Source organism: Podarcis gaigeae, assembly GCF_964106915.1.
Source record: "Podarcis gaigeae genome assembly, chromosome: 11".
In the NCBI taxonomy this organism is placed as follows: Eukaryota; Metazoa; Chordata; class Lepidosauria; order Squamata; family Lacertidae; genus Podarcis; species Podarcis gaigeae.
Window position 1 is genome coordinate 56,624,589 of NC_139687.1, and position 20,610 is coordinate 56,645,198.

The window sequence follows — 20,610 nt, forward strand, 5'->3', positions numbered from 1 at the left end:
GTCGCCTGCAGAAATCGGTCCCAAATCGTGGCAGCGTTTTAATAAGCATGGCTGTTCTCGCGCCTTGTTGCTGCTGCCCTGGTGTTTGGGTTCTCCCTGCCCCTTGTTGCTATCTCCTTTCATCCTTCCGCCCTTTTTCTTGGCAGACTCACATTTTCATGAGCAGTCTTCCCAACGGAGTCGGGCCAGCGGCCGTGTTGGAGTTCTGGGTCCAGGCCCTAACCAGCCAGCCGCTGTGGCACAAGGAGAGAGCCGTACTCTGCCTGATGGACCACTTGTGCCAAGCCGCTTTCCAGTTCAACCAAGAGGACTGTGTGCAGAAGCTGCTGTACCAGCAACACAAGGTACGGACGCCCCAACCCTCTTTGCCTCCTGGGTTAGGAGACGCTTTAACTAGCAGTGTCTGTTGGTGTTTTGCAACTTTGACCTGTTGCAGAACCTTAGCTAGACCTTAGCAGAGTTCCAGAAAGCAATCAGTTGCAGGCAGGATGGACGAAGCAGGAACAAAAGCTGCTACTAGTAACTGTGTTTGTTATTTACGGCAGACTCTACAAGTTACTACAGTGGTACCTTTAGATATGAACGGGATCCGTTCTGGAGCCCCGTTCGCATATAGAAGCAAACGTAACTAGTGACGGCATGTCTGTGCACTGGCACGTCGCTTTTTGCCGCTTCTGCGCATGCGCATGATGTCATTTTGAGCGTCTGCGCATGCGCAAGTGGCAAAACCCAGAAGTAACGCGCGCCGTTACTTCCGGGTTGCCGCGGAGTGCAACTTGAACGTGCTCAACCCGAAGCGCATTCAGCCTGAGGTATGACTGTATATACGAGAACAGAAACGCGGATCTTAGCTAGCTCTCTCTTAACAAACTCCAAATGACTCTCAGAACACCACACTGACTGACAACACAGTCCAGTCAGTAAAGTCATAAATCATCATGCCTGTGGGAGACTTCAACCAATGGTAGAGCAGTTTCCAGGCTCCCATATCTCTAGGCAGAATTACTCCTCTCTGCTCAGTCATCCTTGGCTGTCGGCCAACTCTTAATTGACTCTGTGTGAAGCTGCACAGAATAGCACGTAGTCAAAAATCCCAACAGTGTTTGTCTCAAGAGACAATGGAGTGCACTTCTTGGGGTGACCATCCCCGGAAGTGCAAGCCTGGAGGTGCTGGGCTGCCCAGACGACAAGCCCCTCCTCTCTCAGCCTCACTGATGTGGTCCAAAGGGAAGCCAAAGCAACATCTTTGGCACCAGCTTGGCTGCAGGAATTGCTGGATGGAAGTGTACCAGGCGCCATCCAACCATTTTAGGGACTCCACTCTGCATTTGTGTAGGGTTTTCTTCTCCTAAAGATATCCAGCAAGGCAGCGGAGGTTTCGGATCAAGAGTTCTCCTTCTCCTTGATGGGCTTCCTTCCCTGGCTGATGACTCCCATCTGCCCCTCATATTTAAATAATGGCCAAGTAATGCGGAATGTGGGACGCGGGTGGCGCTGTGGGTTAAACCACAGAGCCTAGGACTTGCCGATCAGAAGGTCGGTGGTTTGAATCCCCACGATGGTCCCTGCTCCTGCCAACCTAGCAGTTTGAAAGCACATCAAAGTGCAAGTAGATAAATAGGGAAAAGTAAACGGTGTTTCCATGCGCTGCTCTGGTTCACCAGAAGTGACTTAGTCATGCTGACCACATGACCCAGAAGCTGTATGCCGGCTCCCTCGGCCAGTAAAGCGAGATGAGCGCCGCAACCCCAGAGTCGGCCACGACTGGACCTAATGGTCAGGGGCCCCTTTACCTTTAATGCAGAATGTGTTGGGATGCTCTGGTTGCCTATTCCCTGCTCTGGAAGTGAGTTGGACTTGTTGAGCTTTGGGATCCCATCTAACACTGGTACTCTGTGATTCCTGGGTGTGTGGCTATTTAATTCAGGATATGGCTCTTCCTTCTTCCTATGACCTAATGCAGGTTTCCTCAACCTTGGCCCTCCAGATGTTTTTTTGCCTACAACTCCCATGATCCCTAGCTAGCAGGACCAGTGGTCAGGGATGATGGGAATTGTAGTCTCAGAACATCTGGAGGGCCGAGGTTGAGGAAGCCTGACCTAATGTTTAGAAGAAATCATCACTCTTGGAAGCTGAACCTGTTGATTGCCACCCTCTGGAGGAGATTTGCTCTATTTATGTGTCAGCTCTTCAGATATTTGAAGATGGCGGTCCCCAGTGCTTCTTCCTCGTCTCTTTTCCAAGCTAAACTTGCACATCTTCTTGAACCCTTCCTGCTAGGACACTCTCCAGACTCCAAAGCCTCGTTGCTGCCCTCTTCACACTAGAGCTTGGCTTCCCTGTGCTATATATTGCCTCAAACATTGTTATGTCAAATGCTGTTTGAAATGGTGTTCTCCTGACCTCTGATAACAGGCAAAAAGAGTCTTCTTAAAGGCTGAAGAGACTTCTATGGCTTAATTCCCATTGCCTTTCAGCCTAAATCTCTGGCCCGCAATGGCTCACCTGGCCTTTTCTCTCTCACCCAACCTTCCCAGAATGCCTTGGGCTACCACTGCGACAAGGGGCTGCTCTCTTCCTTAGTCAGCTGGATCGTGGCCGGAAATGTCACGCCTTCCTTCATCGAGGGAAACGCAAATCCCGCGCAGGTAGGGAAGTGCCATAGAGTTGACATCCTAGAATGGGTTTGCTCTCTGACTGGGAAGAAACCAGGGTGGATTTGATTTAAATCACAATTTAAATCACCAGTCAGTAAGACTTGATTCAAATCTTCTTCTTTTTTTTTTTACAGAAAGATTCATTCTTGCTGGTATAATCTTAATATTTGTAACCAGACAAAGGTTTCATTTTTGGAATAATAAATTTTCAGAGTAGTTTTTTACAGTTATATCAGAAATCACTGATTTGTTTATACTATTAGAAATACATAGATAGATAATTATGAAATTATTGTGAGGTTGAATAAGTTAGCTGTTTATAGTTGGAGAACTTTTCTGCTGTACTTTATTGGAAGGAGAAAAAGAATCATTTCCTTAATAACAATTTAAACAATTTATTTAACTAAAACAGTAACATTATGGCATATGTATCCATGTTTGTCAACTGATGTGGTTAAAATAATTTTAGAAAACCGAAAACTTAGACTTAGTTGTAGCACACATGAAAAACCTAAAACAAATCCTTATTCCTGATGAATAGCCTTTGGACTATAACGTAACTTAAATAGAAAACTATCTTTAGAAAGATAGTTCCCCCCCCCCCCCAAAGCATTTTATTTTAAAAATACTATTTAAATTTTAAAAATCCGATTTAAATAGAAAAAAATCCATTTAAAAATATTTTTTAAAATAAAAAAAACCATTGATTTTTATCCTCCCCGGAAGAAACCATTTTGAGGCTTCATGGGTCTCCTGGGAGCAGATTCTTCTCTTTCCTTGGTAGCCTTTGCTTTTTTTACTTTCAGGTCTGGTTTGCGTGGACCATTCTGAACACGGAGTCCATCTTCGAAGAGGATTCCCAGCTTCGCAGAGTGGTGGAAAAGGAGTTGGTGATCAGCAATTCGGCTCCTGATCAGGCTCTGAAGGTAGGACCAACATGTCTTCTCTAGGCGATGGATGCCTTCTCTGAAAAGGCACCCGATGTTAGGATATAGTTCCGTTCCACCTTTAGAACAGGCATGTGGAGTTGTTGCATGTCACATGCCTGTTTACTTCCAGCACAGTCTGCTGGGAACTTCCGTTGTATATAGCTTTTGCCTATTGCTGTTTGCTTGGACACGAAGGGAAGCAGACATGTTTTTCCTCTGTCCTGATGCTGAATAAACACTTGTAAATATGCTTACATATGCCTCTGTCCGCTACTTCTGTTGCAAGGAGTTCTTATCTCTGCTAGCTTGTGTGCTCAGTCTCTAAAGGTCGCAGTTTTGATACTGTTCCAAGAACTGGAGTTCGCCCGGCTGCCGGTCGGTGGGCTGGAGCCAGCTGGGGGCCTGCCAATTGCCTCCGTCTCCCTGGATGTATCCCAACACCCAGAACGAGCTCGTGATGGGGGAAATTGACTTCACAGATATTGGCATAACCTATTTGGTGTTTCACAATTTTCTGGCTAGTTGCAGGACCTTAGCCAGACCTAGCAGAGTACACGCAGAATCTATGGAAGCAATTGGTGACTTGGCTGCAGACAGGATAGACGAAGCGGGAACCAGGAACTTGTAGTTAGGTGTTTATTATATACAGTGGACTATTTACAGGAACAGAACACGGATCTTTTGCTAGCTCTCTCTGACACGACTCACAACTCCTACACTCACTGACACAGAACTCTGAACACTGAACTCCTGAACTAACACATTCCAGTTAGTAGGCCATTAATTATCACTCCCTTGAGAGAGCTTGACCAATCAGGGAGTTGTCTCCATGTTTCTGTTATCACCAGGCAGACTTACTCCTTCAGATTGCCTTCTGGCTGTCTGCCAAACCTTAATTGAGTCTGTGTGAGTAGCTGCACGTACACAGTTTCCCAACAACAGAAGGCGACGCAACCAACTTTCTTTTCTGTTTGCAGAAAGCTCAGAGCCAGCTGAAGCTGCCCATCGTCCCATCTCTCCAGCGGCTGCTGATTTATCGTTGGGCTCATCAAGCCCTCGCTACCCCCGCCGACCACCCGCTGCTCCCGCTCATCTGGCAGAAATTCTTCCTCCTCTACCTCCACCGCCCGGGGCCGCAATATGGGTGAATTCACATCTGGAGGGTTTTTATTTAATTATTGTTATTTATTTCATTTCCTGTGTTGCTTCCCCACCAGGCGTCCTGAAACTATTTACCCTGTAATGACATAAGATATAAGAACTGGCTAAAAACAATTGCACACAATCACAGAAACAATTTTAGGAAACAACTGCAAATATAAAGGCAGTTTAAAGTGACAACATGACATCAATTCAGATCCCAGGCAGATCCCAGCTGGGATGAATGTTTTAGAAGGCTCATTGAAAGGGGAACACATTTTGCTTTTTGGTTATATGGGTTGCTCTGCATGCCAGGGGCCTTTGGCCGCCTGTTAATCCCTGGCAGCCTCACCAACTGTAAAGGTTCAGTTAGAGTAGGTGATAAAGAAAGGTAACCTTCGGCCTGAGACCCTGGGGAGCTGCTGCCAGCCAGAGAAAACAACACTAGGGATAGACAGGCAAATAGTCAATCCCGTAAAAGGCAGGTTTTTATGTTCGTGCATTGGAGACGAGCAGGGGACGCGGGTGGCGCTGTGGGTTAAACCACAGAGCCTAGGACTTGCCGATCAGAAGGTCGGCGGTTTGAATCCCCGCGACAGGGTGAGCTCCCGTTGCTCGGTCCCTGCTCCTGCCAACCTAGCAGTTCGAAAGCACGTCAGAGTGCAAGTAGATAAATAGGTACCGCTCCGGCGGGAAGGTAAATAGCATTTCCGTGCGCTGCTCTGGTTCACCAGAAGCGGCTTAGTCATGCTGGCCAAATGACCCGGAAGCTGTACACCGGCTCCCTCTGCCAATAAAGCGAGATGAGCGCTGCAACCCCAAAGTCGGTCACGACTGGTCCTAATGGTCAGGGGTCCCTTTACCTTTTTATTGGGTATGAGCAGGTGGCAGCTCAGGAATCCTGGTTAAAACTGAACTTACCACGACACAAAAACCTGCCTCTCTCTTGATGTACTGGGCTCCCAGCTCCCACCAGCCCGAGCCAGCATAGCCAAATATATTTAGAAACATGTATTAAGTTTCATTTGGGTTTTTCTTTTTAAAAATTGCAGAAATCGGACAAACCTAACAAAATAACTCATGCAACTGGAAGTAGACTGATTTCTCCATTGCTACGTTTCATTATAAAGAAACGTGGGTGGCGCTGTGGGTTAAACCACAGAGCCTAGGGCTTGCCGATCAGAATGTCGGCGGTTCAAATCCCCACGACGGGGTGAGCTCCCGTTGCTCAGTCCCAGCTCTTTCCAACCTAGCAGTTCGAAAGCATGTCAAAGTGCAAGTAGATAAATAGGTACCGCTCCAGCGGGAAGGTAAACGGCGTTTCCATGTGCTGCTCTGGTTCACCAGAAGCGGCTCAGTCATGCTGGCCACATGACCCAGAAGCTGTACGCTGGCTCCCTCAGCCAATAAAGCGAGATGAGCGCCACAACCCCAGAGTCGTCCGCGACTGGACCTAATGGTCAGGGGTCCCTTTATCTTTAAGTTTCATTATGACCACCTTAGTCTCTTTTTCTTCAAAAGGGAAAAGGTCTACATAGCGCTTTTCTAAGCGATTTCACTTGTGTTGGTTGTAAATGAGAAAGATTCTTCTTTTTAAGGTTACCTGTAGATGGATGCATTGGGAAAAGGTTCTTCCAGAGTCCCGCTCACCTGGGCTTATTAAGCGACCTGAAGCATCGCCTGATCGAGGCTGCAGACTTCCACCACTCAGCCAGCAAAGCTCTCAGGTTGGAGAGCCCGGCAGGGGGCAGCGAAAGCTTAGCAGAGAAAGGAGGTGGCAGGAAGGTCTACCTGACCTCCCCTGAACTGCACAAGGAGCTCGTCAGGTAATCATATATCTCCAAAGAAGACCTTGTCCTGAAGCAGAACCTGGGGTGCTGTTTTTCTGGAGCATGCTTCCAGTCACAGTTCACCCATCCCTTGCCTCTCCTGGTATACCCCGCAGAGGACCTTAAGGCCCATGGATAACCATAGTTTAGAGGTCCCGGGCCCTAAGGAAGTCAGATTATCCTGCACCAGGGCCTTTTCAGTGATGGCTCCAACATGGTGGAATGCTCTGTCCCATGAGACTAGGGCCCTTCAGGATTTAACCTCCTTCTGCTGGGCCTGTAAGGCAGAGCTATTCCGCCTGGCCTTTAATTTGAATTCAACCTGATCTTTTATTTCCTTTCTCTTCCCTCCCCCTCCCCTTTTATGAAGATCACCCGCTCTGAGACTCCACAGCTAATTCTCCCCTGGCCTCCTCGCTGGCCCAAGTAGAACAAATTCAGCCAGCTAGCCCTGGGGATTATCTTTTTGATTTTTCAATTTTATTGTTATTCATGTTTTTATACTGCTTTTTATGCTGCTTTTATAATTAAGTGTTTTAAATTTGTTGTTAGCCACCCTGAGCCCAGTTTTTGAACTGGGGAGGGCGAGGTATTAATAATAATAATAATAATAATAATAATAATAATAATAATAATAATAATAATAATAATAAAAAATAATTAGAGTATCCCTGCCTCAGGGATGGGCTTTTAGATGCACGGTCTCCACGCATTCTAGATCCGGAGAACCCTTTCTTCAACGACCTGCCTCCCTCAGACTCCCCACTATGTGCTGCAAAGGATTCTGGGAAATGTTCTAGGGTTGGGGGAACCCTTTTTAGCTCACAGGTGACATCTGCTTGGGGGCCGCCTCCTGGAGGCCACAGGCCTTTGCACAAGCAAATGGAGCAGTGTGTGCGAATGTTACCTTTGTACACAGCCCTCTCTGACTGTCATCCAGGCATTGGCAAAGTCCAAGGGTACGTTCTGGGCAGGCAAGAACTCTTGAGGGGTGCAGCTTGGAAGGGTGTGTGGCCTGTGGGGGGGGTGGGGAGATAATAATATATATTTTTTTATTTACACCCTGCCTGGCTGGAGATCATCATCATCATCATCATCATCATCTTATTATTATTTAGATCCTCTGGCTAGGTTTCTCCTAGGTTTTCTTTCTTTCTTTTTTAAATAAATTTTTAATTAGTTTTTCAGCATATCATTTTCAAAAGCAATTAAGCGTACTTTTACATCTTACACAGGTTTTTTTTGACTCCCATCAATCACATCTGAAAATTTTCCAATCTATTCACTCAATTTACATTTCTTGTTTTCACTATTGCATTTGTACCTCATAACTAATATCTCTCCTCTTTGCAATATTTCATATATTCCTCCGTACAAAACTTCCTGTAGCCCTACTAGCGTAATTTGTTGATTATAGTTGCTCTTCAAATAGTTCATGTCCTTCTTCCAATCGTCTGTGAATCTCCGGTCCCGCAGGTTTCGAATCCTTCCTTGTCATTTTACGCAATTCTGCGTAGTCCGTTGATTTTGTTTGCCATTCTTCTTTCGCCGGAATTTCTTCCTGTTATGCTTTTCAGGCTTTTCAACACGTTTGTTTTGTGGCTGGAAGAAGAGAGCTTTCAGAAGGGAGACACATACATCCCCTCCTTACCAAAGCAATATGATGCCCACAGGCTTGCGAAGATCATGCAGAACCAGCAGGTAATTTGCAGGGTCAAAGGTGAGGTTGCTATAACTCTGCCCCCCCCCGTAATACACCTCCAACTTAACAATTAACTTCGCGGGTTGCCATTCCCTGGAAAATCCATCAACCCCCAACACTTCATTCTTCTTAGACTCTGGCGGAAACCTGCCTGTTCCAGAAGACTTTCAGCTTATTGATCTCTTTGTAATTTTTTTAATATACATGATGTTTCTAGCGGATGCATTTTAATGTAGTGTATCTTTTTCCATGTTCTGTAAGCCAGCCTTCACTTACCGGGTGCCCTCTATTTTTTAAAAAAATAATTTTTATTGAATGATTATGTGTTACAAAAAACATTACAACCATACTACCACTAAATATAATTGAGAAATAAAAATTACATACATCAATATTTAGCGTATTTTTCGCCCCATAGGGCGCACCGGCCCATAGGACGCACCTAGTTGGTTTTTTTTGGGGGGGGTAATAAAGGAAAAAAAAAATATTTCCCCCCCAGGCACGGGGTTGGGGTGGGGGACGTGAGCTTCCCCCGACCCCAGCCCCCAGAACAGGCAGCTCTCCGCAAGCCTTGGGAGACCAGCGTGACTTCCCGCCGGGCTCCCACGCCTTGCGGAAATCTGCCTGAAGCCCAAACCAGGTCCGGGAACAGCGGGATGGCGGCGCTCCGCCTCCCCACTGTCCCCTGAGCTTGTGGGGCTGGCAGCGGGGAGAAGCGTGCAGCGCGCCCCAGGCTTCGAGATGCAGGCTGCTATCCGCAAGCCTAGGGAGCCCGACGGGAACTCCCGCGGGCTCCCAAGGCTTGGGGAGAGCTTCCTGAAGCCTGGAGAGCGAGAGGGGTCCTTCATTTTTTTTTTTTAAATAAGATTTGTGTTACATTTTCAGTTTACAGAAAAGGAAAAAAGAACAAACCAGACAAAAGAAAAAAGAAAAATAATCCAACTTTCAAAATGCATTTTTACGTTACTAACTGGACTTCCCCACATCTCCCTCACCCTGCGTTCTTTACAATAAACATATTAGCAAATTATTACCTTGTTTCGTATCTTGTTTATATCTTTCAAAATATTTTACTTCTAAATTTAAAGTACCTTTTGTCAAATATTTATGCCTTAAAATAATACATAAAATAACTTTAAATTTCAACTTTTTCTTACTTATAACTTAATTTTCTATTTTCCCAATCTAGTTGCAGGAGCTAAAATTTCCAAATCATGCAGATTCTTAACATTCATACAACTTATAATGTTTTTGTAAATAGTCCTTAAATTTCTTCCAGTCCTCTTCCATTGTCTCTTCTCCCAAATCTCGGATTCTGCCAGTCATTTCAGCCAGTTCCATATAGTCCATCAACTGCGTCTGCCACTCTTCCAGCGTGGGAAGATCTTGTATCTTCCAATATTTTGCAATAAGTATTCTTGCTGCTGTAGTTGCATACATAAAAAGTGTTCTATCCTTCTTTAACACCTTTTGGTCCACAATGCCCAGGAGGAAGGCCTCTGGTTTCTTAGGAAAGGTGTACCTAAACACCTTTTTTAACTCATTATAGATCATTTCCCAGAAGGCCTTCACTTTGGGACAAGTCCACCAAAGGTGAAAGAATGTCCCTTCAGCCTCCTTACATTTCCAACATTTATTATCAGACCGATGATATATTCATTTTTGGAGGGCGAAAAAGTGCGTCCTATAGGGCAAAAAATACAGTAGTTGGTTATTTGTTATATACCATCTTGTTTCCTCCCAAACATTCCATACAAAGCACACATATGTACAGACATAGGTACACACATATGTACATACAGCTCTCCTCCCCGCGCTCCCTCTAATGGTTCTCTCCAGTAATTTTTCTATCAGCCTTTAACCTACTTCCCATAAGGTAACAATAAAGGTAAAAGTAAAGGGATCCCTGACCATTAGGTCCAGTCATGGCTGACTCTGGGGTTGCGGCGCTCATCTCGCTTTATTGGCCGAGGGAGCCAGCGTACAGCTTCCGGGTCATGTGGCCAGCATGACTAAGCCGCTTCTGGCAAACCAGGGCAGCGCACGGAAACGCGGTTTACCTTCCCGCCGGAGCGGTACCTATTTATCTACTTGCACTTTTGACGTGCTTTCAAACTGCTAGGTTGGCAGGAGCAGGGACCGAGCAACGGGAGCTCACCCCGTCGCGGGGATTCGAACTGCCAACCTTCTGATCGGCAAGTCCTAGGCTCTTTGGTTTAACCCACAGCGCCACCCGTGTCCCCACATGTATATTACGTATGGGGTTCTCAGGAAGCCCAGCTTCATTCTCAAAACTTATTCTTTCTTTGGGGGGGGGGGGAAACCTCAACCCACTGGGCAGGTTATTGGACGGAACCCCCATTAGGGAGGAGCTTCATGCAAGCCACACCCCTTTGGGGAGAGGTTGGAATTGCATTCCTTATGGTGGGGTTGAGAAACCTCAAGAGACCATGAGATGGACACCAGTGCGATGTTCTCTGTTGCTCTGCTTTTCTTCTCTACCCATATCTGATGCCCCTGCCGCCGTGATGTAAAAGAGACGGAGAGCGTTCCCTTCCACGGCCATCCATATTTGCCCACCTCTGTTTCTTTTCTCTCGTCCCGTCGTAGGATTTGTGGATAGAGTTTGTGGACACTGAGCGCGTTCAGCACGAATTCCAGGAAGTTCTGGACACTTGGTTTCAAGTCAAAGTAGAATCACATGCAGCCTCAAGTATTTTGTCTTCACAGACGGACTTCACAGACCCTCTGCTAGGTAGGCAACGCTCACGGTGCTTAGAAACACAACAACAAGACATCAGTGCTTTAACTGAGACTTTTGCTTACAGTACTTTAATGGTGCAGCTGTTTTGGATCATTAATAGAGAAAAGGCATTTGTAACTCCAGTTTCCTTAGTAATTGCTGCAGTGATTGTATTTATATACTCCTACTTTTTGGTGGAAAAGTAAAAACCCACTTAGATTAAAATGCTCACAAGAACTTTTGTTTCTTAAGTAGGTCTTCCTGATAAACTTACGCTGAGCCTACAATTCTGATTTGGCAATCCCTGTAATCTGTTTCTGCAAAACTACACAAGTGTTTTTAGTGCAGTGCACTCTTGCATTTTTTATTTTATTTTTAAATTGCTCAGAATAGTGACTAGGCGAACCGCTCATCATAATGGGAGACTGCTGAAAGAAATGATCTTCATGTTGTTTCCACTTTGATATTTTTATTGATATTCTTACATTAATCTTGCTTTCAGAGTAGAGTAGGGTAGGTGGGGGGGTTATTATTTTGCTGTTTTGTTTTACTTATTTACATGTTTTTATCCTGTGTTTTATTCTGTGAACTACCCTAAGTTCTTGTGTTGAAGGGTGCTATGAACGAACGAACGAACGAACGAATTAAATCAATAAATACATTCATTCATTCATTCCTGAGAAGGGTGAATAGAGTCATCTAAATCTCCTTGCTTGATAATTGGCTAAAAGCTCTGCAAGTTTAGTCTGCACAGGTCTTCTGAGTTGTAGCCCATAAAGTTCTACTCAAGGTTGGCCCATTGAAGTTAATGGATGCTGGTTAGTCATGCCCATTAATTTTAACAGGTCCACTCTGAGCAGAGCTAAAATGGGATGGAGCCCCATGTTTGGAAATTGGCAGTCATAGGAAGAGGCTGACTTTCACAAGCTTAGTACCAGGCAGAGGGCCTTTTTGGTAGTGGAATGCCGTCCCATCAGGTGTTAAGGGGATGAGTGATTATATAACATTTAGGACACATCTGAAGGCAGCCCTGTATAGGGAAGCTTTTTAAGGTTAAATGTTTTATTATGTTTTTATATACACTGGAAGCAGCCCAGAGTGGCCAGTAAGATGGGCAGGGTACAAGTAATAAATTATTATTATTGTTATTGTTATTGTTGTTGTTGTTGTTGTTATTGTTATTGTTATTATTATTATTGCTATGGTTGTTGTTGTTGTTATACCTGCAGGCTCATAAGTGGTCATCTCCTCTTATGTGGTGACTATTCAGAGTAGTTAAAGCAAACCAGACTCAGACTACAGTTTGATATCCAGGTTTGTCAGATAACCTGCTCACTAGAATTAAAGAGTAACCGGGGGAGCCAGGAGGCGCTGGTGGGGAATCCAGTTGATCCCATGTTGTAAAGTGTGGCGTTTTAGTTTTGCAGAGGGGCAGCAATGAATGGCATTGTGCAGACGTTCTGAGAGCGGTAGAGACCTTCTTAAAGGTGTGAAATGATTTCTCGGTGCAAATTTTGCTTTCTACCTGTTGCTGATGTTGTAAACAAAAATTGCCCTTTTCCCTTATGGGGTATCCAAGAGCCCATATAGAGTCCTTACATAGGTTCCCTATTGGTAGGAGAAAATAATAGAGGCCAACCAGAGAATATTGAGAAGGAAAGCAGCTAGTAAGCTTGATCTTTATTGAACTGTTGTAATAGGGTGCTCCCCTCACCCGCAGGAGAGGAGGAGCAACCCAGAGGAGTGGTGCGCAAGGCCTTATAAAGACTTTTGAAATTGCCACCCTGTAGATCAAGACCACCCCCAGAAACATCATACATACATCACAGAAGGGGTGTAACCTAAGACCACCCCTCAGATACATCATACCTACATCAGATAAAAGGCTGTCTAAAACAGAAATTTGAATGTTGTTTTTCTCCTGTCTGGCAGGTTACTTGATTGGATACCCTGCTTACTAGATTGGATTGCCTGGGGAGCCTGGCCAGTCTTTTGTAATGATAAATACTTAGTTCCTGGGCCAGGTCACAGGTTCACACCCTATTCAAACACAGACATACCCTTAAGACAGGATTTGTGAAGGAAAAGACAATGGGGAGGCTTTTCCATTTTCCTTTGACCTTGCAGAGAAAACATTTGGTCAGTTTGGGAATCAAAATGGTTCCAGGTCGATCTTCCTGTGCTGATCTATGTACGTGCTTGGTTGGTACGCTTATGAACATTTAACATATACAGTGGTGCCTCGCAAGACGAAATTAATCCGTTCCGTGAGGCTCTTGGTATAGCGGTTTTTTCGTCTTGCGAAGCAAGCCCATTGACAGCTTAGCGGATTAGCGCTATTAGCGGTTTAGCGGCTTTTAGCGATCAGCTGTTAAGTGGCTTATCAGCTGATCAGCTGATAGGCGGCTTAGCGGCTTAGGAAAAGCGGGGAAAAAGGGGGAAAAACCTGCAGGAACTCGCAATACATTTTCGCCTTGCGAAGCAAGCCCATAGGGAAATTCGTTTTGCGAAGCGCCTCCAAAACGGAAAACCCTTTCGTCTAGCGGGTTTTCCGTCTTGCGAGGCGTTCGTCTTGCGGGGCACCACTGTATCTAAGACCTCAAAATTCCTATCACACTGATCAACCAGAAAGCGGTGTGACTGCTGACCGCTTCACATGTCTCTTCTCTTTCAGCCAAAGAGAGAATCATCAGCAGCTTAAAGAAGTATGACGCCCCCCAGCCCCCTCTCCACCTTCAGCCGATGAAAGCTCCTGTGCCTGCTATTTCTCCTGCCAGCTTGGTGAATCAGAGAGAAGCCAAAGAGCTGGTTCGCGCCAACCTCAGGATCCTGCAGCACCGTGCCAAGTGAGACACAGGCTTCCTTGTCGTTGTCTTTGTGCATCTCTCTTCTGTGTTGTGTTGAGCCCCTTTAAGCGTAGCCCAGCCTCCAGGCTGCCTCCTCCCTCTCTTCCTAAGGACAGGGAGAAACCCTGCCGCAGGCCTGTGTTAGGCGCTCTGGGTGCTGCATGCAAACCTTTGGGGGCATCACTTTCCCCTCTTCTTTCTTACGTGCAGTATCCATGGCTAGAAAAAGAATCTCATGTGCCTGGAAGCCTAAACGTTTGAGGAGAGCTCTGTTCTTATTATTATTTTGGTTAATGTATGGGTTGCTGCCGTTGTTGATTTTTCAGGTCTGCGGCGCTCCGAGAGTCCCAGCAAGTGGCTTTCAACAACGAGATCCTGGACACGCTGCCAAAACTTTACAGCAACAGAGAAGAGCAAGTTACTCACCATCTGGAGTGTCGGGGCAGCTCCGGGAAAAGTTGCCAGGGAGCAGCTCTCGTGACCATCCAGGTTGGAACAGACACCTCTCCCTTCTAGAGTGTGAGGGCCTCGGCCAGCCCCACGCCCTCATTTCTAAGCGCTATGGGGTGGGTTTTTGAGTACAGGGGTTGTATTCAACTTAGCAATTTCCTAGACTGGTTGGACGCAGAGGGATGGTGGGAGGAACCAGCTGGGGAACTTCCAAGGGACTGGTCCAGCGTCACCCAAGTATAATTTATAATTTATAATTTATAATTTATTATGTATACCCTGCCCATCTGGCTGAGTTTCCCCAGCCACTCTGGGCGGCTTCCAACAAAATACTGTAATGCATCAAACATTAAAAACTTCCCTAAACAGGGCTGCCTTCAGATGTCTTCTAAAAGTCTGGTAGTTGTTTTTCTCTTTGACATCTGGTGGGAGGGCATTCCACAGGGCAGGCACCACTACCAAGAAGGGCTTCTGCCTGGTTCCCTGTAACTTGGCTTCTCGCAGCGAGGGAACCGCCAGAAGGCTCTCTGCCCTGGACCTCAGTGTCCGGGCAGAACGATGGGGGTGGAGATGCTCCTTCAGGTATACTGGGCCGAGGCCGTTTAGGGCTTTAAAGGTCAACACCAACACTTTGAATTGTGCTCGGAAATGTACTGGGAGCCAGTAATCTTCATGGGTGAGTTCGGAAGTTGAAATCTGTTCTCCCAGGTCCCAGTCCAACACTCTGATCCCCACAACACGCACACAAACACTTTTTCTCCCTTATGACTATGGATACGAGATACTTGCTCTAAAAATTCCAGGGGGAGATTCTGTGTCATGAGTCACATTCTGGGCCTCTGTGATGCTGCACGCCTTGCATGGGCCCTGCTGTAACTCACTGTTCCCTCTTTAAGTTTGAAGGGAAGCACAAAAACGAAGCCATCAGTCAGCAGCTTCATGCTCTGAAGAAAGAAGTGAAGCAGCTGCAAGCAGAGGCCTCTCAGCCCCCTTCTCTGAGTGTGGTGGAAGCCGCTGTGCACGTGGAAAACTTTATAACGTAAGTTGTTGGGACATATCTCTCTCAGGTCATGCTTCTCTGGTCCTGATGATGTCCAGTGCTGGAAACTTCATTCATACAACTGGAATCTAGCTCAACATCTGTTTGGTGGGATAAAGCAAAATAAAGTGGTACCTCGGGTTACATACGCTTCAGGTTACATACCCTTCAGGTTACAGACTCCGCTAACCCAGAAATAGTACCTCGGGTTAAGAACTTTGCTTCAGGATGGGAACAGAAATCGTGCGGCGGCAGCGCGGCAGCAGTGGGAGTCTCCATTAGCTAAAGTGGTGCTTTAGGTTAAGAACAGTTTCAGGTTAAGAACGGACCTCCGGAACGAATTAAGTACGTAACCAGACGTACCACTGTACCTTTGTTCATCAGGCTGTGGGCAGGGCGCAAAGGACTCTATGCAAGGTTCATTCCTGGTCCTGGTTCTTTGTAGCCTCTCCTCCTTCATACCATAGCCCCTCACAACCCCTTCAAATGTATTCTAAAAGGCCTCTTTTAATGTATCCCATAGATGGAAACTTCCTTCATCTTGAGAACCATCATGCAAAATTTTATTATTAAGAAGTGTCTGATCATGCAAAGAACTTCCCAGAATGGGTAGCAGGTTGAATGGCTGCAGTGTGGCTTCCTGCGTAATACGTTTCCTAATTTCATTTGGTTTTGCACAGAGCTTTGATAAATATCTACAAGCTTCAGTCTTCGCCCGGGATTCACAGAGTCGGGATCGACCTGTTCTTTGCCGTGGTGGGATTTGTCTGTGACGAAACACAACGGCATCCGCCTGCGAGGCAGTTCTTCACCTCCTGCATTGAGATCCTTGGCCAAGTAAGCTGGTCTGGCGTAGAATTCTTTTTTGCTCATTGCAAATGTTTTCTTTGTCATGGACGCTTTAGGCCTAACTTACACCTCCTTACCACCTTCTTGATGACATCCATGCAGCCATGAAATTAAACCTCATAAATAAGTTTGAAGTGAGGATCTTCACCACTTTCCTTTTTTAAAAACAGTTTTTATTAAGTTTTTCTAATTTACATTTCAAGATGATCATTTAGACTTCCCTTCTTCTCTTTCCATGGTTCATTTTGCATACCATACATCCCTGCATATTTTACATGAATTAAACTATTCAGTAATCCATTTACACTGTTAAATTTATCTTAATGCTACCAGTGTTTTTAAATGTACACAACTTTCACCCAAATAATCAGTAAACATTTCCCAGTCTTCTTTAAACGTATATTCTTCTTGTTCTCTTTTTCTATATGTTAAATCTGCAAACTGTGCATATTCCATCAATTTAAGTTGCCATTCTTTGGTTGGGACCTCACTCGTTTTCCATTCACTTTTCTAAGGCCCATTAATAGGTCTTGTCTAAGGCCCTTGTGAGGGATGCGGGTGGCGCTGTGGGTTAAACCACAGAGCCTAGGGCTTGCCGATCAGAAGGTTGGCAGTTCGAATCCCCACGATGGGGTGAGCTCCCGTTGCTCAGTCCCTGCTCCTGCCAACCTAGCAGTTTGAAAGCACCTCAAAGTGCAAGTAGATAAATAGGTACCACTCTGGCGGGAAGGTAAACGGCGTTTCTGTGCGCTCCTCTGGTTTGCCAGAAGCAGCTTAGTCATGCTGGCCACGTCACCCGAAAGCCATACGCCGGCTCCCTCGGCCAGTAAAGCGAGATGAGCACCACAACCCCAGAGTCGGCCACGACTGGACCTAATGGTCAGGGGTCCCTTTACCTTTAGCTTTAAGGCACTTGTGTAAAATTGTCTTTGGTCCTCACTTAAGTGCAGGTCTATCTATTAACAGAGACTTGAACTGAAGACTGATGCTCCGTAGTCCAAGTGTAGATGAGCTGTGGCAAAGCCAAGCAGAATACAGAAGGGTCTTGCTGTGCTGTGTCTTTGCTGAACAAATCTAAGTCTCTTTCCAGGTGTTCATCTCTGGAACCAAATCGGAATGCAAGCCGGTGCTGCAAACAATCCTGAAGAATCGGAGGCTCTGCACGCTCCTGTCTCCTTACTTCACTCCTGTTGCCTCCCCAGGAGAATTCGTCAGCTTGTATGAGAAAGTTGTGTCTTTCCTTGGCGACGACAACAGCGATGTCATTTTCATGCTGCTCACAAAGGCAAGAGGCTCTCAAAGCTCTCCCTTTTATGACCCGGGAAGTTGATTTCACATGGGTTTCCCTTTTTGAAGTGTTTGTTGTGGGTGCAGAGAGGGTGGAAGAATGTTAATTCAAGTACAACCAAGCTGGGCAATCTTACTGAAACGTACTCCTTTAACCTGCGTGTTGGAGGCTTAATGTGCTAAGATGTTCCAGCATAACAATACAAAGTGAATGTCCAGCTTCTTCCAGGCTAGTGTAGATGGAACATCCCACACTTTTAATCAGTGGCTTGATTCCCCGTTACACTAAACTATGGCTTGTTTAGCTTATCTGTGGTTTGCTTGAACACCTGAATGATGGTTTGCTATTTCAAAGAAGCTATGGTTTGCTTGCAGCCCACAAACCACAATATTAGAATTGAAGTTTACTTACTTATCTCAGCTTATGTGAGCCATAGTTTCTTGTTATGTCCAAACACGCTACCCTGGGAGTAACTCTGGTTTGTCTTGATGCCCCTCTCCAGGTGCTTGCCTGGCTACAGAGACCGAAGGCAGGAGCAGTGAGCAAATGAAACCAACAGTAGGCAAAACAAGCCATGGTTTCTTTGCAAGGCTGCCCCTGGTTTGTTCAATAAACCATGGTTCGAACAAGCCGTGGCTTACTGTTTGGGGCATACGCAGCTAGCATTAAGAAATCCAGAATGCATGCTTGCATCCTCCCCACTGCTCTCTTCAGATTGTGAAGTTCTTTTTTTGAATCCCTAATCAGTGTTAACTTATGTTTTGAACATAAGGAGAAGAGAGGGAAACTGGAATCGAATAAGTATTCAGGGTCTCCCAACTTGTTTTTATGCCTCTGATCAGCAACAGTTTGGCTGCAGCGGCCCTCTCTCACACGTTCATTTTGAAGGGGCAGGCAGATTCTGATTTATTACTTCTTTGTCTGAAGGTTACGCTTCAGGCACTGGAGAACTATGCTCACGACTTCCTTTCTCAGATCTCCCAGTTCCCCGCAGCCCCATTCTCAAAGCTCTTTTTGCAAATTCTTGTGGCGATCTCACAGGGTCCCCGGACATTTCACCGTCTATTGATCCCTGTGCCACCACTTTATTTCTCGCTGCCACCACCCAGGCCCTACCTGGGACAATACTGAGTCCAGTCAGGGTTAAATTGGAACATAAACGTTTGTTTATTTATTGCAGTTTAACAAGCGTACGGTTTCATAACAGTATCGGTCAGTTACAATCATGGGGTGCCTATCCAGACCTATAACTTTCACAACCTGCTCTCACTCACTAAACCACCTCTCAGATATTTACTTGTCTTCCTAGTTCCTAACTGTTCCTGACTCTGCTTATTTCACTACACTAACTCAACCTACCCACAGACTCTATCCCAGTTCACTCCCACTCCAACCAACCACCCAACTCCCAACAAACCCCCCTCTTCGCCCTTCCCAGAGCTGGTTTTATAGTCCCTCTGACTCCAGTGCTCCTGACTGGGCAACCTGTTTAATTATTTCACCTCCAGCACTCTCTCATATTTTAACGTCACAATGCTCGTCCTCCTTTTCCTCTTCCAGTTTGACCTTCCTCAGTGGCTGCACAGCTCAAAGCCCCCGCTCTCTGAGCGGACCAGACTTCTGGAGTCCATCCACCTGGCGCTCAAAGCCTGTGGCCTGGAGCCCGACGAAGACCTTCTGATTCCTTTTTCGATCTTCTGCAAGCACTGGACTTGCCTTCTCCAGTACCAGTTCCCCGACCACTACAGCAGCTACCTGCGGCTGCTCATGGAAAGTAAGTACCTGGTGGGGCACTACACCTGGTGGGGCCTTCAGGCCAAATTCGGCCACCTGTTTCAAAACAGCTTCCACTGAAATTTGGTCCCACCTTTTGTGTGGGTGTGTCTGCATGTGTGGGATAGATGTAAGGTACCCTGCCCTGAAACACTTCATACCCTGCAAGGAGAAAAAGCAGATTTCTGCGGCCTGTATAGATGCACACTAATCATACGCAAACAAAGAGGCGCTGCTCAGCTTTCTTACATTTTATGACTCACTTTTGCAATTGTTCCTTAGAAAAAGAAGAGAATGAAAGTTAAGATGCTTTAGACTTTTCTTGGTCTCTTGTGGACCTGCTGCGAAATACATAGCGTTATAGATTGTAGAGTTGGAAGGGACCACGAGGGTCATCTAGTCCAACCCTCTGCAATGCAGGAATCTTTCTGCCTGAACCCAGGACCCTGAGATTTGTGAGCCTCATGCTCTGCCGAGTGAACTATCCTCCACACTGGTTAGCTTATACTAAGCCCCACCTAATGCAGCGATGGGCACCTTCTTGGCTTGGCGGGCCACCCCTGTGGGCCTATGTTGAAGTGGGACAAACCGCCTTTCAACCATCTTACATCCTTAATAGTTCTTAGCACATGGCTGGTAGTCAGGGACATGGGATCTGTAGTGTGTGGGGACTTTGCCAGCCCTGCACTTGGCATTTCAACAATCAGAGGACTGGCGAAGCAGTTGGCTTTGTCCTTGAGCCCCAGCCCCCTGGAGAACTTGGAGCCGATCTGGCAGGGTAAAACTGGTCACCTGTGGCCTGTGAGTTTAACCCTGCTTTCAGAAGGGATCACCTTCACAGCTGATCCAACTTTGTCTCTGCCTTCCCACCCCTTATGTCAAATATAAGGATGGGCGTGAGACAGGTTGGGTGTGTTTTGAGCGAAATGGCTTCATGGGCCAAATTGGGAGGTGGGCCACATTTGACCTCAGGGCCGGCGGTTCCCGACACCTGCTCCCATGTAATTTCTGGTTATTGGACCTGTTACTTGGACAATCCGCTCTGGGCCTGCCCCCTCAGGTTCCTCGGATCAGCTCCTGAGCCCTGACTGCTGGAAGGTGTCCCTGAAAGCCTTGGGCTGCGGCTCTGTGGCAGCGAAGAAAGATGCCGGGAAGGAGAACGCCGGCGAAAACATCGCGCTGCAAACTTCCGTGCAGCTGTTTCTCTCCGCAGATCAGGTGGGTGGCTGGTGTAGCATTGTGATACAATCTCCTTGCGAACAAGGGGAAGGGCTGTAGCTCAACAGTGGAGCATCTTTCTTTCATGCAGGAAGGATCTACTCTGAGGTTTCATGGGCACCAGGGAATGTCCCCCCAAAACACCAT

At 46.3% G+C, this 20,610-nt stretch overlaps 1 protein-coding gene across 1 annotated transcript in view; it reads left to right on the forward strand.

Annotated features, from left to right (window-relative positions):
* The window catches only part of EPG5 (ectopic P-granules 5 autophagy tethering factor), a 77,526-nt gene that overhangs the window by 33,538 nt on the left and 23,378 nt on the right, over nt 1-20,610 (forward strand). The window contains exons 19-32 of the mRNA XM_083702535.1: nt 147-344; nt 2,538-2,648; nt 3,464-3,583; nt 4,564-4,730; nt 6,325-6,552; nt 8,133-8,256; nt 10,868-11,012; nt 13,675-13,846; nt 14,173-14,335; nt 15,193-15,335; nt 16,016-16,172; nt 17,275-17,469; nt 19,033-19,246; nt 20,306-20,463. Coding sequence (XP_083558661.1) covers nt 147-344; nt 2,538-2,648; nt 3,464-3,583; nt 4,564-4,730; nt 6,325-6,552; nt 8,133-8,256; nt 10,868-11,012; nt 13,675-13,846; nt 14,173-14,335; nt 15,193-15,335; nt 16,016-16,172; nt 17,275-17,469; nt 19,033-19,246; nt 20,306-20,463 — 2,295 coding nt within the window. The remainder of the gene's footprint in view (nt 1-146; nt 345-2,537; nt 2,649-3,463; nt 3,584-4,563; nt 4,731-6,324; nt 6,553-8,132; nt 8,257-10,867; nt 11,013-13,674; nt 13,847-14,172; nt 14,336-15,192; nt 15,336-16,015; nt 16,173-17,274; nt 17,470-19,032; nt 19,247-20,305; nt 20,464-20,610) is intronic.